General features: G+C 42.9%; 1 protein-coding gene across 1 annotated transcript; it reads left to right on the top strand.

Annotated features, from left to right (window-relative positions):
* The first annotated feature begins 912 nt into the window (after positions 1-912).
* Positions 913-26,627, top strand: LOC140457229 (uncharacterized). The gene is made up of 3 exons (XM_072551366.1): positions 913-1,025; positions 3,941-5,241; positions 21,787-26,627. Exons 2-3 carry the CDS (start codon positions 4,325-4,327, stop codon positions 22,721-22,723), a joined length of 1,854 nt encoding a protein of 617 aa, XP_072407467.1. The 5' UTR covers positions 913-1,025; positions 3,941-4,324; the 3' UTR covers positions 22,724-26,627.
* Positions 26,628-27,852: the final 1,225 nt, after the last annotated feature.

The following is a 27,852-nucleotide window of genomic DNA, read 5'->3' as shown; positions in this document are numbered from 1 at the left end:
ATTTCCTTCTTTTGCGGAACTCTTTAATGCTTCTGGTTCTCGATCCATTTACAAATGGGAATAATTTCTCCCTAACCATTCTGTCTTCCGGATTCTTAAAATTTCTCTCAAATCTCCTCAGCCTTTTCCCAGCGAAGAAAAACAGTCTGACCTTCTCACAGCTGGAACAAATATCATTAACCCCTTCTGCAATCTCTCCAATAACCTGACTGAGGAATGAGGAATACATCATAGTCAAGTTTGCAGATGACAGAAAATTGGGGAGGTAGCAAGTGCTGAGGATGACACAAAGAATAGGTAGAGGGATGTAAACATGTTAAACAAGTGGGCAAAAACTGGGGAGATGGAATATAATGTGGGAAAATGGTAGGTGATGCATTTTTGCAGGAAGAACAGAGGAACTGAATATTATCTAACTGGAGAAAGATGGCAGAAAATTACAGCACAGTGGAGAGGTGTGGCCTTATGGTATTATCACAGGACTGTCAATCCAGCGGCCCAGATAATGTTCGGGGACCAGGTTCGAATCCCACCATAGCAGATTTGAATTCAATAAAAACAAAAAATCTGGAATTAAACATCTAATGGTGATCATGAATCCATTATTGATTGGTAAACCAGATGGGTCTTTCCAACAATGTACTTTAGGGAAGGAAATCTGCCTCCCTTACTTGCCCTCATGTAACTCCAGACACAGCATTGTGGTTGATTCTTAACTGCCCTCTAGGCAATTAGAAACAGGCAAATAAATGCTGACCTAACCAGCAGCACCCACATCCCATGCACAAATTAGAAAAAGCTCACCAGCCCCAGACTCAAGGAATCAGTACATAGCACTAAATTGGAGATTAATATTCAAATATCCTCACCTCAAAACAATTCTGCTGTTTCAAATTCCAAATCTCTTTCTGAGGTCTGTGGCTGGAAAACTATCAGAAGCATTGGACTTCGAGAAAAATCTCAGTCTTATCTTCTAACTCCCTGAGGACATCGATAAAATTTGTGCGTCAAAGGTCAAAATTCAGGTAAGATAGACATTCTGTTTGAGTTTGCTGTGCCAAAATGCTCCCCTTCTGTACAAGTAAGTTCCAAAATCCACCCAATTAGACAAAAACTGACAAAACTGTCTCCTCCTACTGCTTCACTCAGAAGTACTTAAAAGCAGGGAAATACTTGAACTGAAATCAGTTAATAAAAGGTTCACTGGGCTGTTACTCGCATGATGGCTTTGCTTCATGGTGAAACTTTAAGCAAGTCGCACCAACATTCATTGGGTCTTGACAGGGTGCATGCTGTGAGGAAGCTACTTCTTATGGGAGCATTGAAAATTAGGGGGCACAGTTTATAAGTAATGGTCCTCTAAGACTGAGATGAGGGGGAATTCATCTGAGTGTCATAAGTCTTTGGAATTTTCCTCTCTGGTAAGCAGTGGGGACAAGAATAGTGAATATAGAAGATCAATTTGTGATCGACAGATTATGGGGGAAATGGTAAAAAAGTGGAGTTAAGGCCACGACTAGATCAGACATAATGTTATTCACTGGTGCAGCAGGCTCCTTGGCACAAGTGGCCTCTAATCAAACAGTACCGAAGAGGTCCTTTGAGCAATTGAGTGTGGACCTCCAAAAATACACCAGTATCTACCTTCCCAGGCCCATAGCCTTGAACATGATGACACTTCAAATGTTTATCCAAGTACTTTTTAAAGATTGTGAGGTTTTCCATCTGAACTACTCTCCTAGGAAGTGCATTCCAGATCCCCAGAACCCTCAGCCTTTTACTTTAAAAGTGTGCTGAGCTTTCTTCTCATTCTGACTTTCTTACTCTTGTAGTCATACAATGGTCTCCACATCTGATGGTTTCTGCAGCACACACACCTCACAAAACCCCACCCACCCCCAAACCTATGCCCCATAGTTTTGGACTCCCCCACCCTGGGAAAAAAAACCTTGGCTATTCACCTTATGCCCCTCATGATTTTATAAACTTCTTAAGGTCACCCCCTCAGCCTCCGACACTCCAAGGAAAATAGCCCCAGCCTATTCAGCACTCCCATTTGGAAGTACAGTGTCGCTGGGTCAGAATTCTCAAATTCTGTCCCTGCTGGCATTGTAGGTGTACCAACAGCAATTCAAGACAGCAGATCACCTTCGCAAAGACAGCTACGGAAGGGTAATAAATGCTGCGAGCTGACAAAGTCCACATCCCATGAGTGAATAAAAGAATAAAACAAGAATTAGTGGTCAGTTTGTCCTTGATCCACAGCATTCCCTGTAAACAATAGTGTGCAAATCTGCAACATTGGTTCATTTATACAAAGTTAAAAATCACACAACACCAGGTTATAGTCCAACAGGTTTAATTGGAAGCACACTAGCTTTCGGAGCAACGCTCCTCATGATTACACTTATACAGTAATGTACAAATTACTGTACCTGATGTGTCATTTATACAGTGTCTTTGATGAAATAAAACATTGCAAAGTGTTTTATGAAAGTTTAAAGCTGAGACACAGGAGGAGCTGTAAGTTCAGATGATGAATAGCTTGGTTAAAATGGTAGGTGTTAAAGAGTGAATGAAGGAGGTGGAAGGAGCTTTGGGAATTTACGAACTTGGCACAGTCACCATCACTGGAATTATAATAAACAAGGAGACTCAAGTGGTCCGAAATTGATGAGCGCAGAGACGTCTGAGCATTGTTTTTCTGCTGCTAATCCTCTTCTTTTGACAACAGTATTTTCCAGTCCCTTTCTGTGGCCAGGAGTTTAGAGACTGTACTGCAGTTGCAGGAGGGAGTGATTCAGGTGTGCGCTTGTACAGATGTGAACATAGAGCTCCGCATGGTCTGGGATAGACCTTTCCCATTGGTCAACGGCATGAGATCACGTGGTGTTGAGTTCCGCTACTCCCATTGTCTACCTGCGGGAGAGTTGATCAATAGAAGGAGCTGAAAGACCGGGAGGACTCTGATCATCCAACCAATTGGAGAGATTACTTTGTACCAATGGCTGAGCTGAAAGGTCCTTCTGACTCCCCCATCAGTCAAGCGATTCCAATGTCTTGCCTTTCCTGTTTTTACTCGCAATTCGGGATTAGATTGTTCATTTGCTGAAATTGAAGGAAGTGGAATTGCATCCAGAGAGGGTGCAGACTCAAGAAAGGTTGGTCCAGCTCTCTCCTAAAGATATAGTTCATCCTTAACTTTCTCAGAGTGGCATATCTATTTGTCTGGTTCAAAGAATGGCGTCTTGTCTAATGTTCACAGTAAAATGGCTGGTTTCCCCCAGGAGATTCTGAATAACCATGATTGCACTGAAAGGCAGAACAGATTTTATGAGCCAACTGGCCGACTTCTGCCCCTACATGTTATCGTCCAGTCATTGAGACATTCTAACACCAAAAGACCCCTTCAGCAACTGACTCTTTGTATGGGGGTCCAGTTTCAGTAATCCATTCCCCTGCTCTATATCCCCATTGCCCTGCAATCAGTTTTTCCTTGAAGTGAGTAACTAAATTACTAATTGGCACGCCTTGAATGCTACGTGTTCATGATTTCTCAAACCTGTGTGAAGTTCTTCCTCTTGTCTCTCTGTATATTTGATCAAGCATTTCAGTCCTGTGAATTATGTGTATGTTTTGTCCATTAAAGGTGAAAATATATGGCTAGCAGCCTACATGAAAAATATTCAGGTCTGTGTCCGAGAGGTGAAATGGTAAGAATGAATTTGTTAGTCAGCATGAGCCAGTTGTGTCGGTGAATTGTGAAGGTATACCGCTATATCAGTCATGGCCGAATGAGAATTAAGGCAGACTGTTTCACGTGGAGAATTATAGCTTTGGGGGAAACAAAGAGAAAAAAATGTTCTACAGAATTAAGAAGTATCACTTCCACATTGCTACTCTCTGTTTAAAGTACTTACCTTTGTAATACCTTTCACAGGTCATCAGAAGGGAACAGTTTTCAGACAGGAAACTCAAACCAAACATCACGAGGACTGACAGAATTCATCAGGATCTGAATATAATCAAGCCTGTAATTTGAAAAAACATTATTTAATCTGTTTTGTCTGCTTAAACATCAGCAGGACTGGGACAGCACTACACCTGAGTTAAAGTATTCCAGTGCACTGCTTTAACCAGTTACACAACATGATTGAGAGTGTTCCAATGAACTAATTGTGGGAAAAGCTTTAACCAGTTACGCATCCTGGAGAAAACATTGTACTATTCACATCATTGACTGAACAAGTGTTCTGTGTGAACAAGGCTTTAATTGGCTTCTGTCCAAGCCAGAGAGATTCAAAGACTTAAGGACATCCACACTATGGAGAAACCATGGAAATGTAGAGTCTGTGGGAAGGGATTTTCTACACCATCTGCACTGGAAACTCATCAACGCAGTCACACTGGGGAAAGGCCATTCACCTGCTCTGAGTGTGGAAAAGCATTCACTCAGTCATCTTCCCTCCTGAAACACAGGCAAGTTCACACTGGGGAGAGACCATTCACATGTTCTGAGTGTGGGAAGAGATTTAGTAATTCATCTCACCTGCTGACACACCAGAGGGTTCACACTGGAGAAAGGCCATTCATCTGCTCTGAGTGTGGGAAGGCATTCACTCAGTCATCCAACTTGCTGATGCATCAGCGGGTTCACACTGGGGAGAGACCATTCACTTGCTGTGAGTGTGGGAAGGGATTCAGTGACTCATCTGCTCTGCTGACTCACCAGCATATTCACACTGGAGAGAGGCCATTCATATGCTCTGAGTGTGGGAAGGCATTCACTCAGTCATCCAATCTGCTGACACACCAGCGGGTTCACACTGGGGAGAGACCGTTCACATGTTCTGAATGTGGGAAGGGATTCACTCAGTTGGCTCACCTGCTGACACACCAGCATGTACACAGTGGGAAGAGGCCATTCACCTGCCCAGTGTGTGGAAAGGGGTTCATTCAGTCCTGCAACTTGGTGATGCACCAGCGAGTTCACACTGGGGAGAGGCCATCTATCTGCTCTGAGTGTGGGAAGGCATTCAGAGATTCATCCACTCTGCTGACTCATCAGCGAATTCACACTGGGGAGAGGCCATTCATCTGCTCTGTTTGTGGGAAGGGATTCAGTCAATCAACCAGTCTGCAGAGACACTGGCGAGTTCACACCAGGGAGAAACTGTTTACCTGCTCTGAGTGTGGGAACGGATTTTCTCATTTATCTAGCCTGCTGAGACACCAGCGAGTTCACGAATGATTACAGGGAGTGGATTCTGTTGAAGCTGTTAATCACGTCTGGGATTGAACCATGTTCATTCTGACAGTGAGTGAAGTGAGAGACTCAAAGGATTTCCTTCAGCTGGACTGATTGGTCTCACTACTTTACTTCTACTGGGGCTATTTGAGTTGGGGGTGCACATTTCCACTGAACTGATTCGCAAAAGCTGAAGAACTACATGCATTTTGTCCTGGAGATAAAATAGTGTTTTTGCAACCTCTACAAGTAAATATAGACTTTTGTCCCTGAGTTATTGACTCTGCAATTTGGGGTCAGGCCAGTCTAGTCAGCTCCCTTGGTCTATATCAGTATTTATGTTCCACCTGAGTCTCCAGGCACACCCTCACATCAGCATATCTATCTATTCCTTTCTCCCTCATGTATGTACAGGGTGTTCTGGTATAATGTGACAGTTGCGTTCCTCTGCAGCCTCGTGCTGTAGAAGATCGCGTTACAGAAAATCACATTGTAGAAGATTGGTATAGAAAATCACTATATCCGCTCAAACAGCATCCTCAATTCGTTGATTGCATTATAGCCAATTCGTGCTGATGCAACGTGCATTATACCGGAATGACCTGTATCTAGCTTCAGCTAAAATGTGCTAATTTTATTCAACGTCACGACTGGCTGATCAGCAATATCCACATTCACACCACTCACTGTGAAAGAGACTTTTTCTCTCAAATTTCCTATTGTACTCGTTTATAATCTTAAAGACTGCCATCAAGTCACCTGTCAATCTTCTCTTTTCTCGAGACATATGTCCCAGTCTATTCAACTTTTTTTGAGTTGCTTGTTAAAGCACTCAATTAATGCGAATCAGTGTTGCACCTTATCAATGCGGCTCTTACAAATATAGATAGTACTCCATGTGTAGTCTAAAATGTAGTTAAGACCAATGAGACACAGAAGCTGAAGTGGGATCATCAAATCTGGGACCATCAAGTGTAATCGGGGGTAATCTGATAATCCTGAACTCCATTTTCCTGCCTCCACTTTCCTCCCCTTAACCCTTGATTCCCTTACTGATTAAAAAACTGTGCATCTCAGCCTTGAATATACTTAATGACCCAGCCTCAATAGCCCTCTGCAGTAAAGAATTCCACAGATTCACTAAGTTCTGAGAAGAAGTTCCTCCTCTTTCTTAAATACATGATGCCCTAGTCCTAAACTCTCTCACAAGGGAAAGTACTTTCCCATACCCACCCTGTCCAGCCTTCTACGTATATTGTCTATTTCAATAAGATTGCCTCGCGTGGATCTAATGAAGTGTTTGCTGACGCCATTCAGAATTGCTGACTGCACATATTCACCTCCAATTTTTAAAAAAATTCTATGTATGTGCATATGAAATAAAAAAGCCAATTTAAGAAAAGTTAACAAAAAAACCTAGTTGGCTTTACACTTTTTTGACATGTACAAATATATGGTTTACTTACATTCTTTTCATTTTTGTTTCCAAGCTTGTTATCATTTTTCAACTATGGTTGACATTTATGACTACTGTGGTGAATACTCTTGGGTGAAAGTGGATACAACCCTTTTCTAAGTGCCAGTCAGTACAGGCACAACCAGCTCAACCTCTCCTCATAAGACTAACATATTTCATCCACTGGTTTCCTTTATCTATCCTGCTTGTTACCTCTTCAAAAATGCTAATAAATTTATGAGTCATGGTTTCCCCTTCAAGAAGCCATGCTGAGTGCTTGATTATATTGTGAGTTTCTACCTAATTATAATATACTTTATAATAGATTTGAACATTGCTCTAAAAGCAGATGTTAAGCTCACTGGCCTACAGTTACCTGATTTTTCTTTTGTCTCCGTCCTTTTTGAATAAAGGACTTGCGTTGGCAGTTTTCCAATCTGGCACTTTTCTAGAATCCAAGGATTTTGGTGCATCTGTTATTTCGGCAGCTACTTCTTTTAACATTGTAAGATGCATCCCATGAGGTTCAGGGGATTTATCGGACAGTCCCATTAGTTTCCCAAGAGACGTTTATTGAGTGGTAGTTAGTGTGTATTTCTAGTTTGGCCAAAGAAATATTTAGGATTGTTATCCTCTCCCATGTTTACTCAACTCCTCTGTCATTTCCTTATTCCCCATTATTTCCCCTGCCTCGTTCTCTATATTCACTTTGGCCTCTCTCTTCTTTGTTATATGTTTAAAGAAGGTCTTACTGAACATCTTGATATTTCTGGCAAGTTTGCCCTCAGTTTATTTTCTCCCTTTTTTTCTGGTCATAATTGGTTGGTTTTGAATTATAGAATACCTACAGTGTGGAAGCAGGCCATTCAGCCCATCCAGTCCACTCCAAAGAACATCCCACCACCCTATCCTGGGACCCCGCATTTCCCATGGCTAACTATGAGGCAATTTAGCATGGCCAATCCATCCCCTGCACATCTTTGGATTGTGGGAGGAAAACGGAGCACCCAGAGGAAACGTACACAGACATTGGGAGCATGCGCCAACGTCACACAAACAATCAACCAAGGCTGGAATTGAACCAGGTCCCTGGCCCTGTGAGGCAATAGTGCTGAACCACCATGTTGCCCATTTTGAGCTTTGTGGTTCAAGGTCTGGTTTGAGAAATGGGTTCAAATTCATGGGACTTTGGTACCAGTCCTAGGGAAGGAGGGATCAGTCTCAATGGGATGGGCTCCACTTATATCATGCTGAGACCAGAGTCCTGGTGAATCACTTAACCAGGGCTGGAGATAGGGCTTTAAAAGAAATAGTTGAGGCATGGCTTTCAGTTGCTCGGAAAATTATGGAAAAAGTTCGATGGAGGAGAGCTTGGGAGAGATTATTAAAATTTTCAGAACAAGTGATAGGACAGAGTTTGGTAACAGTCAGGAAGCTAATTTCATGCACAGCAGACAAGGGACAATGATGAGAAGGGGTTGGTTAATGTAAGATTGAGTGCATTCTAATTAAATAGTGCAGTATACAATATCTTGAGCAGTTTTGGACGTCAAATCAAAGGAAGGATGTACCTGGCCTTGGAGGGGGTCCAGAGGACATTTACATGAATGATCCTGGGAATGAAGGGCTTGTCATATGAGGAGGGGTCTGTATTCTGAGTTTAGAAGGATGAAGGGGAATGTCATTACCTGCAGAATACTGAGAGGCCTGAATGGGGTGGACATGAGGATGTTTCCATCAGTAGGAAAGAGGCTGAAGGGTGACCTTATAGAGGTTTATAAAATCATAAGGGACTTGGATAGGGTGAATAGCCGAGGTATTTTTTTCCCAGGATAGGGGAGTCCAAAGCTAAAGGCCATAGGTTTAATGTGAGAAGGGAAAGATTTTTAAAAAGAACCTGAGAGGTAACCTTGTCATGCAGAGAGTGGTGCTTGAATGGGATGAGCGGTCAGAGGAAGTGGTGGAGGCTGGTATAATTACACCATTTAAAAGGCTTTTTAATGGATACATGAATAAGAAGAGTTTAGAGGGATATGGGCCAAATGCTGGTGAATAGGACTAGGTCAGCATGGACATGTTTGGACAGAAGGGTCTGTTTCTGTGTTGTGTGACTAGGACTCAAACATATTGCCTCAGAGTGAAGGGATGAGAACTGAGATGAGGAATTTCTTCAGCCAGAGGGTAGTGACTCTGGGGAACTCATTGCTGCAGAAGGCTGTGGAAGCCAAATTACTGAGTGTCTTTAAGATAGGGATAGATAGGTTCTGATTAGTAAGGGGATCAAAGGTTACAGGGGGTAGGCAGGAGAAATGGTTTGAGAAACATATCAGCCATGATAGAATGGTGAAGCAGTCATAATGGACGAAATGGCCGAATTAGAACATTGAACGTTACAGCGCAATACAGGACCTTTGGCCCTCGATGTTGCGCTGACTTGCGAAATTAGTCCGATGCCCATCTAACCTATACCGTTCCATTATTATCCATATGTATGTCCAATGCCCATTTAAATGCCCTTAACGTCAGCGAGTCTACTACTGTTGCAAGCAGGCCATTCCATATCCCTACTACTCTCTGAGAAAATAAACTACCCCTGATATCTGTCCTAAATCTATCACCCCTCAATTTGAAGCTATATACCCTCGTGCTAGCCTCCATCCAAGGAAAAAGGCTCTCATTTTCCACCCTATCTAATCCTCTGATTATCTATATGTCTCGATTAGTCACCTCTCAACCTTCTCTCCAATGAAAACAGCCTCAATTCCCTCAGGCTTCCCTCGTAAAACCTTCCTTCCATCCCAGGCAACATCCTAGTACATCTCTGAACCCTTTCCAAGCTTCCACGTCCTTCCTATAATGCGCTGACCAGAACTGCATGCAATACTCAAGGTACGGCTATATCAGCGCCTTGTACAGCTGAAGCATGACTTCTTGGCTCCGAAACTCAATCCCCCATCAATAAATGTCAATACACCATCTGCCTTCTTAACAACCCTATCAACCTGGTGGCATCTTTCAGGGATTTATGCACCTGGATACCGAAAGCTCTCTGTTCATCTACACTGCCAAAAATTTTACCATTAGCCCAGTACTCTGCATTCCTGTTCCTCCTTCTGAAGTGAACTACCTCACACATTTCCGCATTAAACTCCATTTGCCACTTCTCAACCCAGCTCTGCATCTTATTTATGTCCCGCTGTAACCCACAACATCCTTCGGCACTATCCACAACTCTGTCTACCTTAGTGTTATCGGCAAATTTGCTAACCCATCCTTCTACACCCTCATCCAGATCATTTATAAAAATGACAAACAGCAGTGGCCTCAAAACAGATACTTGTGGCACACCACTAGTAACTGAGTGCCAGGATGAACATTTCCCATCAACCACCACCCTTGTCTTCTTTCATCTAAACAATTTCTGATCCAAACTGCTAAATCACCTTCAATCTGAAACTCCTTATTTTGTGCAATTGCCTTACTGAAGTCCATATACACCACATCAACCAACTAACCTTCATCCACCTGTTTTGTCACCTTCTCAAAGAACTCAATAAGGTTAGTGAGGCGTGACCTAGGGTTCACAAACCGTGTTGACACTTCCTAATCAATTTATTCCTTTCCAGATGATTATAAATCCTATCTCTTATGATATTTTCCAACACCTTACCCACAACCAAAGTAAGACTCACTGGCCTATAATTACAAGGGTTGTCCCGACTCCCCTTTTTAAACAAGGGAACAACATTTGTTATCCTCCAGTCTTCTGGCACTGCTCCTGTCGACAATGATGACATAAAGGTTGAAGGCTCTGCAATCTCCTCCCTAGCTTCCCAGACAATCTGAGGATAAATCTCACAGGACCTGGAGTTTTATCTATTTTCATATCTTCCAAAATTGCTGAAACCTCTTTGTCAACCTCAATCCCATCCAATCTTGTAGCGTGTATCTCTGTATTCTCACTAACATTGCCCTCTTCCAATGTGAATACTGACAAAAAGTATTCATTAAGCACTTCCCCTATGTCCTCAGATTCCACCCACAACTTTCCACTACTATCTTTGATTGACACAAATCTTTACTCATTTTGGTCTAATTCTGCTTCTATATCTTATGGCCTTTTTAAATGTTTCTTTATCATTATCACATTGTATTATTATTTTTTAAAATTTGATGCAAAGCTTAACTTTCTTGGTTAGTCATAGTTGGCTTACCCCTTTCCTAGAATTACCTTTTCTCATTGAAATACACATTTTTGAGCCATTAACTACTTTCTTAAAAATCTGCTATTTTTCCTCAACCTTCTTCACTGCTAAACTCCCTCCTAATCCACTCTAACTTGGTCTGCTCTCATTCCTTTGTAATTAGCCATATTTAAGTTCAGCACGTTGTTTCTGACTCAAATTCCTTGCAGTCAAACTGAATGCTAAATTATGCTTTGATCACTGTTTCCCAGTGGATCTTTTAATAATTTATTAAACCTGCCTCATTACTAGATCCAAAATAATCTGATCCCTGGTTAGAAGCCATGTGCATTCTGCTTGAGTATATCATGTATTTCTAAATGCAGCTTCGATTGGTTGGCTGTGCTACGTTGCCCTATAGTGTCCAGGAATATGCAGGTGAGGTGGGTTAGCCATGTCAAATATGGGATAGGATGTGTGGGGTTTGGTCTGGGTGGGAGGGTCAGTGCAAATTCGATGGGCTGAGTGGCATCTTTCTGCACTGTAAGGATTCAATGATTCATAAGGATTCTACACTTTCTAATCCAAGATCATTTCTTGCTATCATTCTAAACGGTACTAAAAGCTCTCCACATTTTTCTTTCTTTTATCCTTTTCAAAAGTCTCATTCCTCTGAATATTTAGTTTCCAGCTTTGATCTTTTTAGAATCATAGAATCCCTGCAGTGTGGATGCAAGCCATTCGGCCCATCGACTCCACAAAAACTTTCCGGGGAGCATCCCAACTAGACCAGACCCCCTTTCCCGTAACCCCCATGGCTAATCCACTTAGAATGCACATCTTTAGACTATGGAAGGAAACCAGAGCACCTGGAGGGGAGCCACACAGATACAGGGAGAATGTGCAAACTCCACACAAATGGTTGCCTCTGGCTGGAATCGAACCCAGGTCCCTGGTGCTGTGAGGCAGCAGTGCTAAGCACTGAATCACCATGGCACCCCTTTGTAACCATGTCTATTGTTGTTCTATTAGTTTATCCATTTCATTCCAAATAGTACATGCATTCACATAAAGGAAATTCAACTCTAAATTTGTCTTTTCAACATTTTTCCACCTTTAACCCAATTTCCTGCTATATTTCTGCTTGTAACCTCTGTGCTTTTCTGTCCCATCCTGGGTATAATCCAATAACTTCCCTGTAATACTGCTGTATCCTCCCACCCTGTAAGCCTCTTACAACTATTCACAACATCCACCCCCCTCAATACCCACCACCCAGTTAGTTAAAGCCCACTCCATCCTAGTTATTCAATTATCCAATACTATAATCCAAGCATGGTAGAAGTGAAGCATATCCCACCGAAACTCCCCCTCTACCCCAGTACTGGTGGCACTATGCCATGAACTGAAACTCATTCCCCCCACAGTTACCAGGCAGGACAATAAATCATTTATGGCAACACCAGAAATATCTATGTTGTTATGCTCCCTGTGCAGAATGATAATCTCAAAAGTAACAAATTTACATTAACCCCAGTGAAATGAACTGAATGACAAGGGTTAATTTTCTCAAATATTTGACTGTAATGGTTAAACTGAAACATTCATTGTTAATGATCCCAACTGATGTTATTACTGGACAAGTCAGATTACAGAGAGAAATCCAGCTTAGGATCAGAGATCTACAGCCCAGAATAAAAGGGTCCTTTGACCCATCACATCATGCTGGTCGAAAACATCCACCGAACTATTCTAATCCCATTTCCCAGCACTTGGCCCACAGCCTTGACATCTTAAATACGTCTTAAATGTTATGAGGGTTTCTGCTTCTTCTGCCCTTATAGGTAGAGAGTTCCAGATTTCTACGACCCTCTGGGTAAAAAAGCAAAATTAAAAATCTGTCCTGGTCCACCCACTTGACACTACCGTCAAGAAAACACAACAATGCCTCTACTTTATAGATGCACTATAGAAAGCATCCTATCTGGATGCATTATAGTGCATGGCATTTGCTCGTATCAAGACTGAAAGACACTACAGAGAGTCATGAACACAGTGCAGTCAATCACAGGAACCAGCCTTCCATCTATTGATGCCACCAACACTTCCCGCTGCTTTGGGAGCGATGCCAACAAAACCAAAGATCCCTCCCACCCCAGTTACATTCTCTTCCACTCTCTTGCATTGCGCAGAAGATATAAAAGTTTGTATATATGTATGAACAGATTTAAGAACAGCTACTTCCCCACTGTTGACAGTTTTGAATGGACCTCTTTAATGTTAATGTCGATCTCTCTCTGCATCTTCTTGGCAGCTGTAACATTGTAACCTGAACTCTATTCCGTTCCTCTGATGCATGGAGTCATAGAGTCCCACAGCACGGAGAGAGGCCCTTCAGCCCAAACTGGTTCATGCCAACGAAAATGTCCATCCACAGTAACCCCATTTCCCTGCACTTGTCCCATATCCTTCTAATCCTTTCCTATCCATGTATTTGTCCAAATTTTTAAATGTTGTTAATGTACCCACCTCAACCACTTCCGCTGGCAGCTCATTCCATATGTGTACAACCCTCTGTGTAAAAAAGTTGCCCCTCAGGTTCCCTTTTATTCTTTCCCCTCTAACCTTAAACTGATGCCCCTCTAGTTCTCGATTCCCCAACCCTGGGAAAAGACTGAGTGCACTCACCTATCCATGCCTCTGACTGTCTTATACACTTCCATAAGATTCCCCCTCAGTCTTCTAACCTCTGAAGTAAAAAGTTCAAGCTTGTCCAACCTCTCCCTATAACTCAGACCATTGAATCCTGGGAATATCCTTATAAATTTCTTCTGCACTCTTTCCAGTTACTGAACATAATACTCCAAGTGCGGTCTCACTGATATCCTGTACAACTGCAACATAACTTCCCAACTTCTATAATCAATGCCCTGACTGATGAAGGCCAGTGTGCCAATAACCTTCTTCACTGCCCTGTCTACCTGTGACTCCACTTTCAGAGAACTGTGCACCCGAACTGCAAGATCCCTCTGTTCCACGACACACCGAATGGCCCCACCATTCACCATGAAACTTCAACCTTGATTTGACTTTCCAAAATGCAAGATCTCACACTTACCTATATTAAACACCATTTGCCATTTCTTGGCCCACTTCCCCACAGTTCTGTGATAAACCCCCTCACTGTCCATGATACTGTCGATTTTTGTGTCATCTGCAAACTTACTAATCACGCTTTGTACATTCTAATCCAAATCATTGATATAGATAACAAACAGTAATGCACCCAGCACCAACCCCTGAGGCACTTCACTAGTCACAAGCTTCCAGTCCAAGCATCCTTACACTATTTCTGTCTGTTTCCTACCATCAGGCCAATTGTGTATCCAATTTGCCAGCTCCTCCTGGATTCTAGAGCAGCTTACCATATGGAACCTTATCAAAGGCCTTACTGAAATACATGTAGAATTTTTCTACTGCCCTGCCCTCATCAACCTTCCTGGTCACTTCATCAATGAACTCTAACAAACTTGTGTGATATGATCTCCCATGCACAAAGCCATGCTGACTGCTCCTATTCAAACCCTGTCTTTCCAAATGCATATATATATCTTATCTCTCAGAACCTTCTCAAGTAAATTATCTACCACAGATGTTAGGTTAACTGGTCTATAGTTCCCAGGTTTCTCTTTGGAGCCCTTCTTGAAAGGGCACAACATTCGCTACCCTCCAGTCTTCCAGGACCTTACCCATGGCCAGCGATGATGCAGAAATATCAGCCAGGGTCCCTGAAATTCCTTCTCTAGCCTCTTGCAGTGTTCTTGGATATACCTGGTCAGGACTAGGAGATTTATCTGTCTTCATATATTCTAACACATCCAACACCTCCTCTATTGTGATATGGACTGTCCCCAAGATATCACCATTAACCTCCACAAACTCCCAGGTCTTCATGTCTTTCTCCATATCTTTCTCCATCTTTCTGCACTTGTATAGTATGATCTGTCTGTAAAGCACGTAAGACAACACTTTCCCTGTTCCTCAGCACGTGACAATGACAAATTGAATCACAATACTCTAAATTTCCTCTAAATCTGTGCCCTGGTCACTAATTCCTCCATCAAAGGGAAAAATTTCTTCCTTTCTACCTTACTTACACCCATTATAACCTTATACATCTCAATCATGTCTCCTCTGCTCCAAGGAAAATGAATTATTGAGGTTAAATCACATGGGATTCAGGGTGAGCTTGCCAATAGAGTACAAAATTGGCTTATGGTAGCAGACAGAGTGGGGGTGGAGGGTTATTTTTCAGACTAGAGGCCTGTGACCAGCAGTGTTCCACAGGGATTGGTACTGGGTACACATTTCTTTGTCATTTATTTAAATGATTTAGATGAGAATACAGGAGGCATGGTTAGTAAGTTTGCCGATGATACCAAAATTGACGGTATAGTGGCTATTGAAGAAGGTTATTTAAGATTACAAAGAAATCTTGATCAGTTGGATCAATGAGCTGAGGAGTGTCAGATGGAGTTTAATTTAGATTAATGTAAGGTATTAGATTTTGGTAAAACAAACACAGGCAGGACTTTACAATGAATGGGTTTTGGTTAGTGTTGTAGAACAGAGAACTCTATGGGTTCAAGTACATAATTCTTTGAAATTTGTGTCATATGTAGACAGGGTGGTTAAGAAGATGTTTAGCTCGCTTGCCTTCATCACTCAGATCTTTGAGTATAGGGGTTGGGACGTCATGCTGACGTTGTATAGGACGTTGATGAGGCCTCTTCCAGAGTAAGCTGCGCAGTTCTGGTCACTATTATAGGAAGGATGGGAGGCACAGTGGCTCAGTGGTTAGCACTGTTTCCTCACAGTGCCAGGGACCTGGGTTCGATTCCTGACTCAGGCGACTGTCTGTGTGGGGTTTGCACATTCTCCCCGTGTCTATGTGGGTTTCCTCTGGGTATTCCAGTTTCCTCCCACAACCCAAACATTAGCTTTCTAATAAACCTGCTGGACTATAACCTGGTATTGTATGATTTTTAACCTCAGCTAATAGAGGCAAGTATACCACATGCTTACTTAAACATTTTATCCACCTGCGTTACACCTTAAGGAACCAGTGGACATACACATCCAAGATCCCTTTGATCCTTGGTGCTTCCCAGGGTCCTATCATACATTAGGTATGAGATTTTGGAGAAGATTTGTAACTCAGGTTGTGGATCAGGTTGTAAATTTGCTCACCGAGCTGGTGGGTTTCTTCTCAGACATTTTGTCACCAAGCTTGGTAACATCAGCAGTGAGCGTCCGGTGAAGCATTGGTGTTCTTCCCCACTTGCTATTCATCTGTCTGGGTTTATTGTGGTGGGTGATATCATTTCTGGTTCTGTTTCTGAGAGGTTGGTAAATGGGGTCCAAATCGATATGTTTGTTAATCGAGTTCCAGTTTGAATGCCAGGCCTCTAGGAGTTCCCATGCACGTCTTTGTTTAGTCTGTCCCAGGATGGATGTATTGTCCCAGTCGAACTGGTGTCCCCCTTCGTTTGTGTGTATGGATACCAGTGATAGTTGGTCATGTCTTTTGGTGGCTAATTGGTGCACATGTATCCTGATGCCTAGCCTTCTGCCCGTTTGTCCAATGTAATGATTGTTGCAGTCCTTGTAGGGTATTTTGTATATGACGTTCATTCTGCTGGTTGTTGATATGGGGTCCTTTAAATTCATCAGGAGCTGTTTCAGTGTAATGGTAGGTTTGTGGGCAACCATGGTGCCTAGGGGCTGGAGTAGTCTGGTCCTACCTTGGTCATCTCTGATATTTCTTCGATGTATGACAGGGTGGCTAGGGTCTCTGGGCATGTTATGTCTTCTCATTTAGGTCTGTTGTGTAGGAATCAACGGACTGTGCTTACTGGGTAGCCGTTGTTCCTAATATGTCGTATTCAGCTTCTCGTAGTTCTTGGGTGCTGCAATGTGTTGTGGCTCATTTAAATAATGTCCTGATGCAGCTCCCGTTTGTGGCCAATTAGCCACCAAAAGACATGACCAACGGCACGGTGGCACAGTGGTTAGCACTGCTGCCTCACAGCACCAGAGACCCGGGTTCAATTCCCGCCTCAGGCGACTGTCTGTGTGGAGTTTGCACATTCTCCCCGTGTCTGCGTGGGTTTCCTCCGGGTGCTCCGGTTTCCTCCCACAGTCCAAAGATGTGCCGGTCAGGTGAATTGGCCATGCTAAATTGCTAGTAGTGTTAGGTAAGGGGTAGATGTAGGGGTATGGATGGGTTACGCTTCGGCGGGTCGGTGCGGACTTGTTGGGCCGAAGGGCCTGTTTCCACACTGTAAGTAATCTATCACTGGTATCCATACACACAGACAAAAATGGACACCAGTTCGACTGGGACAATACATCCATCCTGGGACAGGCTAAACAAAGACACGCATGGGAATTCCTAGAGGCCTAGCATTCAAACAGGAACTCCATTAACAAACATGTAAATTTGGACCCCATTTACCAACCCCTCAGAAACTGAGCCAGAAATGATATCACTCACCACAACAAACTGAGACAGATAAATAGCAAGTGGGGAAGAACACCAGCGCTTCACTGGAGGCTAACTGATGAAACCTAACATGGTGTCAAAACACCTGAGAACAAATCTACCAGCTCAGCGAGCAAATTTACAACCTGATTCATTATGTATTCCCTTGCCTTGTTTGTCCTGCTCAACTGTATCAATTTTTCATTCATGGGATGAGGGTGTCGCTGCTAAGATCAACATTTAATGCCCATCCCACATGTAAAAGTCAACCACATTGCTGCGGGTCTGGAATGACAGGTAGGCCAGATGATGTAAGGATGGCAGTTCCCTTCCCTAAAGTGAACCAGATGAGTTTTTACAATAATTGACAATGGATTCATGATCACCATTAAACGCTTACTTCCAGACTTTTAAAATTGTATTCAAATTCCACTGGTGGGAATTGAACCTGGGTTCCCAGAACATTCTGGATCTCTGGATTAATAGTCTAGTGATAATACCACATAAGTATGCAATGCTTCAGATTTTGCTTGAACAAAAAAAAAGTTTACTACAAAAGAAAAAAATTCTGGAGCTGTGTAACAAAAATTGAGGTCCCTTTATTTACTATGCTTAGCGTCGAAGAGTACAGTGCTGGAAAAGCACAGCCAGTCAGGCAGCATCCGAGGAGCAGGAGAATCAATGTTTCGAGCATAAGCTCTTCATCAGGAATGAGTGATTAATGGGAGGAGGGGCTGGGCTGGGGGGGGGGGGCGGTGAGGTAGCTGGTAATGTGATAGGTAGAAGAAAGTAGGGGTGAAGGTGATAGGTCAGAAAGGAGGGTGGAGCGGACAGGTGAGAAGGAAGATGGACAGGTAGGACGGGTCAAGAGAGTGGTGCGAGGTTGGATGGTTGGATCTGGGATAAGGCCAGGGGAAGGGAAATGAGGAAACTGGTGAAATGCACATTGATCCTGTGTGATCAGAGGGTCCCAAGGAGGAAGATGAGGTGTTCTTCCTCCAGGCATCAGGTGGCTAGAGTTTGGCAGTGGAGGAGGCCCAGGCGGAGTGGGAGGGGGAGTTAAAAGTGTTTGGCCACAAGGCAGTGGGATTGTTTAGTGTGTGTCCCAGAGATGTTCTCTGAAACATTCCACAAGTTGGCGTCCTGCACCCCCAATGTAGAGGAGAGCACATCGAGAGCAACGGACACAGTAGATGACGTGTGGAAGTGCAGGTAAATCTCTGTCGGATAACCATGCTCAGTCACAAGCATTCTAAAATAAACGAAAGATTATCAGTGCACGAACTATTCACTCCACAGCCAGGCTTCAAAAATTATTTTCAAAGAAATTGCCATGGCGACAGAAATACTTACAGATTAACTGTGAACTTCCGACACTGAAAAATAAACTCACTGGTGACTAACTCAAAAGCAGGACCCCAACATGCACAGAAATCCCATAGCTTACATCGCACTATCAATTAAGTGTGGAGGTAGGTTAGCTCAATATCTGATTTGGGAGGCAGAGAAACACCAACAGCATGGGTTCAATATTCTGATGATGCAGAGGCAAGAGTGTTGGACTGCGGTGGACAAAGTTAAAAATCACACAACACCAGGTTTTCATCCTACAGGTTTATTTGGAAGCACAAGCTTTTGGAACACTGCTCCTTCATCAAGCAGCTAGTGGGGCAAGATCACAGGACACAGAATTTCTGATGAGACAGCAGTTGGTAGAACTACAGCACTTTTGCCTTTATCAATGAAGCAACAGTATTTGGAGTAGATCAGTCAGTATGGGTTTCAGTGTCAGTCCTTGGTCACATAATCAGCAGCACTTCACCAAACCCCCACCCAGAGAATGGACCTCACTCCAGCTCCAGATCCTGCATACCTCTCTCTCTCTCCTTCCTCGGGGAGGAGGAAATGACACAAGTGGTAGAGCGATAACTTAGCACACGAGATAGTGTGATCGTTGCCCACATTCTTACTTAAGAGTGGCACTGTGGCTGAGTGGTTAGCACTGCTGCCTCAAACACTAAGTACGCAGTTTCAATTCCTCTGGGTGCTCCAGTTCCTCGCACAGCCCAGAAATATGCAGGTTCGCCGCATTAACCATGTGAAATGAAACTTGACGGGGTGGGGTGCACTGCACAAGTTCGGTACAAAGGTGATGAGCCGAATAGCCTCTATTTGCGCTGTAGGGAATCTATGTTGGACACCAAAAGGGAGGTTCAGTGTTGACGGAGCTCCTGTGCTGTTTAAAGTCAAACTGCCTGAGCTGGCAGCAAGCTGAAGGGAAATACATTGAACAAAATCACTCCCTGAACCTCTCGCTGAACTGCAGCGAGTCAGCGCAGCCCAGGACACGCGCATTGCATTAGGCGGGGCCAGAGCCCAGTTGCCTGGAAACCCTTGTTCGAGATGGGGTGGAGCCTCATTCCGATTAGCTGCTTCAGACAGTGTCCTATTGTGACGTCGCAATAGAAATGATACCTGGAGCATCAGATTGAAACTTCCTCCTCTGAGCAGCTTCCGGAAGGAAGGCAATGTTTATTCCCCTTTCTTGGATCTGACCTCAGCATGTGGTTAAATTCTTCACTTGAAGGAAGAGGAAGTGAATCCAGGGAAGCTTGCAGAATCTGAAAAGGTTGGTCCATGTCTCTCTCTCGTCTTTTACTCTCTCAGCTTGACGCATTTATTTAGCTGGTGAAAATGATGGGGCCTTCCTCCTGCAATTCACGAATAAAGGAATGGTTCCCCACATTTAAGGGGACATAGTGTAGACTCATAGAGATGTACAGCACAGTGGTATTATAGGACATATTATTTACGGTTCCTACATAAAGTAGATTTGCTTTTATTTCAGGCTCTTGTAATATGGCCCTGCATTTACTTCATAGAACCCCGAGAGTGCAGGCAGAGGCCGTTTGGCTCATCGAGTCTGCGGCAACCCTCAGAAAAGCATCCAACCGAGGCCCACACCCCGCATTTACCATGGCTAATTCACACATCTGTGAACATAAAAGTGTGATTTAGCATAGCCAGTTCACCGAACCAGTTATAGTGTTATTTCCAGGTTACAGCACCGTTTCCCCTTGTAATTAAGACACAGGAGAAACCTAAATGGTGACATAAGTTCATGCTAAGCTCATGTAGAGCAATCCAATCAGTCCTATTCGCTCTCTAAATCCCCATAGTCTTGCAAGTTTATTTAAGTACCTGAGTAACTTTGTTTTGAAATCATTGATCATCTCTGCTTCCACCAGCTTTGTAGGCAGAGAGTTCCAGGAAATAAAGTTCTTCTTTATAATCCTCATGTAGCTCTAAATTGAGTAATACAGTATTGTGGGAGAAAGTGAGGACTGAACATGTTGGAGATCAGAGTCGAAAAGTGTGGTGCTGGAAAAGCACAGCAGGTTAGGCAGCATCCGAGAAGCAAGAGAATCGATGTTTTGGGCATAAGCCCTTCATCAGTATTGTGTGTGGCACACAGTTTTAGTCTGGTACTATGAGCTTCATATCTCCATGTATTGCATGGAGATGGTACTCATGGATCTGTCAATCAACTTGGGTTGTAATATTCAAGAAACTTGAGACTAGGTGCAGGGAGTAAGAATTCAGGGAAAGTATGTGGTATGGACTTATAGCTAGGAGAATGAGAGAGGAAAGAATATTTAAAAGGATAAAGAACTGTATGCTGTAAATTTCTGTCTTGTACTGACAGCAATGACTTTTATTAATTAATTTTACAGAACATTAAAAGGGAAGGATTTGCAAACAAATCTCACACCAAACATCACCTGGAGATCTGATAGAGTCGCATGATTCATTGGGACTTGATTATCACCGGTCTTTAAGTTTGGAAGGAGAACTGTTTGTATATTCACTCTCCAAAAAATTTTCTACATCAGAGTGGCTGTAAAATCAGTGAGGCGCACAGACAAACACCTTCATGCACTCTTAAGTGAAAGTGTTCCAATGAAGCGACTGTGGAAAGAGCTTTAACCAGTTACGCAGACTTAAAAAACATCTCACTGTTTACAGCAGTGTGAATCCATACACATTCTGTGTGTCATCAAGGCTTCAACTGACAGTCCAACCTGGAGAGACACAAAGAAACCAGCGCCACAGAGAAACCGTGGAAATGTGGGGACTGTGGGAAGGGATTCAAAGCCCCATCACAGCTAGAAACACATCGACGTGGTCACACTGGGGAAAGACCATTCAGCTGTGCTGACTGTGGGAAGGGATTCACTCAGTTATCCAACTTGCATTTACACCAGCGAGTTCACGTCCGAGAGCAGCAATTCTCAGGCTCTGCGTGTGGGAAAGTATTAACGAAGGCACCTGACCTGCTGACACATGGATGGGCTCACAGCGGGGAGAGACCTTTTACCTGCTCTGAGTGTGGAAAGGGTTTTGGTGCTTCATCCAGTCTCCAGAGACACCAGCGAGTTCACACTGGGGAGAGGCCATTCATCTGCTCCATGTGTGGAAAGGAATTTACTGTTTCATCCAACCTGCGGAGACACCAGCGATTACATGACAGGGAAAAGCTGTTCACCTGCTCTGAGTGTGGGAGGGGATTCAATTATTCATCTAGCTTGCGGAAGCACCAGCGAGTTCATACTGGGGAGAGGCCATTCAACTGTTCTGAGTGTGGGAAGAGATTCACTGATTCGTCAAGCTTGTGCAAACACCAACAAATTCACTCGGAGGAGAGGCCATTGACCTGTTCTGAGTGTGGGAAAGGATTTGCTCACTTATCCCATCTGCTGACTCACCAGCGTGTTCACACTGGAGAGAGGCCATTCATTTGCTCCATATGTGGGAAGGGATTCACTCAGTCATCCCACCTGCTGACACACCAACGTGTTCACACTGGGGAGAGGCCATTCATCTGCTCCATGTGTGGGAAGGGATTCACTCAGTTGTCAAGCCTGTTGCGACACCAGATGGCTCACACTGGAGAGAAGCCATTCCCCTGTGCCATGTGTGGCAAGGAATTTACTCGATCGACCAGTCTGCTGAGGCACCAGCGAGTTCACACTGGGGAGAGGCCGTTCACCTGCGCCACGTGTGGGAAAGGATTCACTGAGTCATCAAGTTTGTTGATACACCAACGCGTTCACACTGGAGAGAGGCCGTTCACCTGCTCAGAGTGCGGGAGGGGATTCATTGATTCATCCAGCCTGCGGAAACACAGGCATGCTCATACTGGCGAGAGGCCATTCATTTGTTTTGTGTGTGGGAAGGGCTTCAGTGAGTCATCCACATTGCTCCGACACCGTGGCAGCCACGCTGAGTAGACATGATTTGGAGATGCCGGTATTGGACTGGGGTGTATAAAGTTAAAAATCACACAACACCAGGTTATAGTCCAACAGGTTTAATTGGAAGCTCACTAGCTTTCAGAGCTTGTACACTGAGTAGAAACCTTTTTCAAGACAGTGACCATGGTGTTAGTTGTATCAACTGAGGTGAAGTATACAATAGTGAAGTGCATTGATTGGATGGTTACATGAGTGCATATAAAAGGACACTTAATGACACAATAGAATGAAGTCAGGAGAGAGATACCTGCAAAATTCCACTCCGTAAATAAATTGATTCCAAGTAAAGATTGGCTCCAGTTCCTTCCTCCCCCTAAAGTCTTTCAGGATTCCAACAGAAAGTGCTAGCTGAATGTTGAAACTTGGAAATTAAAAGAAAGCAAAATCTCAGACAGAAATCCAAGCTGATTTGGAGAGAAATGGTTGACTAGCAGAAATTTTCAGGAGCTGATTGTTTGTGGAATCAGAGCAAATGAGTTAAATGTTAATCTCTGTGGCACATCTGCATAGATAATAGGGCTCAAAACTGGAAAAACATGCAGTAAATTTAGACACAATGTGAAACATTTTAAATCATGTCTTTTTCAATGCCAGATATTGTATTTTGAGAGTGAGTTTCTGATCAAGAAGAGGCAAGAGCACCATCAATTCTAGAGCATCCTGCTTCAATACAAACAGTTGTTAGCAATTCAGAGTGAAGCAAGGCTGCCTAACTCCAGGTAAGTGGTCCAGTTATCAAATTGTTGTGGACAGCTAGTAACACCTTTCCCAATGGTCAAGAGAGAGCTGAGGGGTTTCCCAGAAGAAATTGGGACTTAGTTAGGAGTTTGCATTGCGTACATATGAACGTGCAGACATGAATTAAAAGCAGGATGGACTACCTGGTCCTTTTCAGCCTGTTCCACCATTCAATAATCTTATAACTGAAGTGATCATTGTATATTTCCATCTACTTCTGATGCGGTTTCATCTCCCTGCTGATTAAAACACTCTCTGCTTCTGCCTTAAATATGCTCACTGCCTTTTGAGGAAGACAATTCCAAACGTTGTCAATCTTCTGACAGGACAAACTTCTCCTCTCCCTTCAAACGGGCAACCCATTATTTTGAAACCGTGACCCTCCAGCTTGAAGAGAACCTCCTGGGATTAGTCAGGTAAATCTTCTCTGAGCTGCTTCCAATGCATTTATATTCTCCATTAAATAAAGTGACTAATACCGTACACAATAGGACATTGGTGAGGCCACTTTTAGAATACCGTGTACAATTCTGGTAGCCTTTCTTTGGAAAGGATGTTGTCAAACCTGAGAGGGTGCAGAAATGATTTACAAGGACGTTGCCAGGATTGGAGAGTTTGAGCTACAGGAAGAGGCTGAATAGGCCAGGACGGTTTCCCCTGGAGCATCGGAAGCTGAGAGGTGACCTTATGGAGGTTTATAAAATCATGAGGATCATGAATAGTATAAATAACCAAGGTTTTTTCCCCAGGATAGGGGAGTCCAAAGCTATGGGGCATAGGTTTAGGTGAGAGGGGAAAGGCTTACAAAGGACCTGAGGGGGTAACCTTTTCATGCAGAGGGTGGTGTGTGTGTGCATAGAACGAGCTGTCAGAGGAAGTGGTGGAGTGGATACAATTACAACATTTGAATGGCATCTGGATGGGTATATGTTTAGAAAAGGTTTAGAGGAACATGGGCCAAATGCTGGAAAATGGACTAGATCAGATCGGGATGTCTGTATGGTACAAATGAGTTGGACTGAAGGATCTGTTTCCGTGCTGTATGATTCTCTAGTCTGGATGTGATTTCACTAATACCTGTATATCTGATGCACAACCTCTTTAAATTTATCATCAGGCATAAACAAGCCAGCCTAATGGTAACCACTGTTGATTGCCATAAAAACCTGATTGGTTCACTAAAGCCCTTTAGGAAAGGAAATCTGATAGTCTTGTCTGGTGTGGACTCCAGACCAACAGCTATATGGTTGACTCTTCCTAGCCAACAACTCCTGTCATTCAATGATTTGAGTTTGGAAAGAAATTCAAATCTTCTCAATGTTCTCTTGTTCCATTGACATTCCCACTTACTTGCTGTGACTGCAATCTGTCCATCTGCAATTCATGCACTAGGACATGCAGATTCACAGAACTGCAATATCTCATTATTTCAATGTTTTTAATACAATTCTCTTTGCTAAAATGACAATTTCTCATTTTCCTAAATTTATTCTCCATTTTCCCATTCACTTAACCCATCTATCCCTTCACAGCCTCTTCTTGTCCCCTTCACAACTTATTTTCCCAACAATCCTTGGGTTGTCAGCAAATTTAGCAACTGTACCTTTTGTCCCTTCATCAAAGTCCTTTATTAGATTGTGAATTTCCCTTTTTAAGTGCAGCACGTTACTTTTCCAAAAGGCTACCCTGGAAACTGGTTCAACACAACTTCTTTCACAGAACAATGTTGACTCTGCCTCACTATCTTGGACTTTTCTATGTGCCTTGCCATAATTATTTAATAATCACTTAGCACACCTTACTTATGATAGAATCTCCAGACCTGTTAGTTTAACATCTTTCCTCTGTTTAGTTTGATTAAGGAAAGTCATTGTTCTTCATGGAAACCTCCTCAAATCTCCAGAAATCTGGAAAATTAGAACCAACTCGTCAATTATCTCACCCGCCACGTCTTTGAAGTCCCTGGGATGAAATCGATCAACACCTTGTTAACCTGTGGTTTCAATGATTTGCTCAGTTCCCTGGCGAATGCATTCCTCTTGAGTTCCTCCTTTTCATTTCCTAATCTACAACTGTTTCTGGGATCTTGTATCCTCTGTAGTGAAGACCAAGGCAAAATACCTGTTCACCTGCCTTTTTCTATGTTCCAGTATTAATTCCCCAGACTCACATTGAAAAGGACCAATGCTCACCTTGTTAACTCTTCCTTCTAAAGTATCTATAAAACCATATTTAAGCAAAAATTCTAACTAACTTTCTTTCATATTCTTAGCTGGTGGTGTGGTGTCTGTAAAGCCTGCATACAATTTAGCTGGCACTAAATTAAATAAAATACATTCAGCAAACCTTTGAATGTCAGGTTAAAGACAGCCCAGAGCAGGCATTCTCATCATGAAGCTGGGTGTAACTTAAGATTCTCTGGTTTTTTATTTATCTTGATGTGTGTTTGCTGAGAGAAATTAGTTGCAGTTTGGAGCTGTGTGTGTGCTGAGGTGGAAAATGTGCCTTCAGGCTATTAGGAGAGGACCCATGGAGTGATAACTCAATGTCAAGGAAAACAGTTACGTATGTCAAAAAGAAGCCCTGGGAACCATTGATTGCTCTGTGCAGTTGAAAGAAGCCCACAAGCAGTTTCTGCAGCTGAAAAAGATTGGATCTTACAGAAATACATCAGCAGCTCACTGAAGCTAGACATTTCTTAAAGATGAAATCGTGCTGATAAATACTTAGGAACAGTCTCAACAGTCCTGGGGAACCCATTGTCTGGGTAAGAAACTGAGTGACCCAGGCATGAGCAGTCCTTCAGCTTGTCCTAATCAGAGAGGCTCTGAGTGTATTTCAATGCCAGATTTTCAAAAGTGAAAAATTTTAGAATTCCTTGTGAAGGAGATAAGACTTTTATTTAAATTAGGTGACCTACAATATCACGTAGATCAGGGTGGAATCAGTCTTAACTGTATTGGCTAATTAACAAAGGGTGCTCAACCACAGTTGATCTGTTAACTTGCGTTTTCCTCATGTTGTTATAAAATGTATATAGAATGTGTATGGCTTAGAATAATTATCTCACAGGTTCATTGTACCTATTTTGCTTGTCTTAGTTTTCAGTATGCATAGTAAAAATTCTTTTGTTTCCAATTAATCCTAGAGTGCTGTTGCTTATTTTCTTGTTCCTTGAATTTTTTACACATTTATTTTCTTTGGAGAAATGGGGTCTACCAAACCAAATCCGAAAAAAAAAACACCTGGACTGTTCAGTATTCTCACAACACTGAATAGTCTTTGCTTGGAAGCTGTTTTCAGCAGAGGGAAATAAACACAAAAGCAGCAGTCAGTCGTTGAATAGTGAATGAATATGTGAGTGGGTGAGGGATGGCTTTGGAATTCTGGGGCAGGTAGAGACTGTACAAGGAGGGCAAGTACTTTAGCAGGACTGGGACTAATATCCTGTTGGAAAGATTTGCCAGTGCTTATGGGAAATTATAAATGAGCTAGTCAGGGGGCTGGAAATCTAGGAGGGAATTCAGATTGCAAAAAAAACAAAGCTGGAAGTAGAAAATCTGTAATTGAAATTCTAGAATCAAATAAAATAATATTGTGAAAAAGACAGAATTAAAAGCATTCTGTCTAAATACACATACATAGAACATTACAGCGTAGTACAGGCCCTTCAGCTTTCGATTGTTGTACCAATCTGAAGCCCATCTAACCTACACTATTCCATGTACGTCCATATGCTTGTCCAATGACAACTTAAATGTACTTAAAGTTGGCGAATGTACTACATACAATTTGAATCATATAGTAATTGGTGCTAGTAGAAGTAAATGGGTATGATTTTAATTGTCATGTGACTGTGGCATGACCAAATCTGAGAAATGAGTATTAATGGGTATCTACGTTTAGAAAACTGGCAAAAGAAGCAAAGGAGGTAGGGTAGCACTGGTAAGTTAAGGGGAACAGGGATTGGGGGGGGGGGGGGGGGGGTGGGGGTGGGGGGAGGATACTCAGTGTATTAGTGAGAGAAGATCTCTGATCAGGAGTGAAGTATATAGCATCCAGGGGGAGCTAAGGAACAGCAAAGGACAGCAACATTGGTAATAGTGGTTTATAGGACACCAACCATGGCAATAATTTAGGACACTGTACAATGAAGAAATTAGTTGTAGGAAGGAGACTACAGTAACCAGGATGATGTCAATCTGCAACCATCTGATTAAAGGTAAACAGCACCAATGCTGTGGAGAAAAGTTTTTCTGGGGCAATATGCTGAGAAGCCACAGGCTAATTTAGTTCTTCTGTTTATGCCATGAGAAAGGGCTTATTAATCATCTTGTTGAAGAAGAAACTTAAGGAAATAGTGACCA

This window comes from Chiloscyllium punctatum, chromosome 31, assembly GCF_047496795.1.
Source record: "Chiloscyllium punctatum isolate Juve2018m chromosome 31, sChiPun1.3, whole genome shotgun sequence".
Lineage (NCBI taxonomy): Eukaryota > Metazoa > Chordata > Chondrichthyes > Orectolobiformes > Hemiscylliidae > Chiloscyllium > Chiloscyllium punctatum.
Note: the sequence above shows the minus strand (reverse complement) of the source record. Positions and strands in the feature narration are given on the sequence as shown.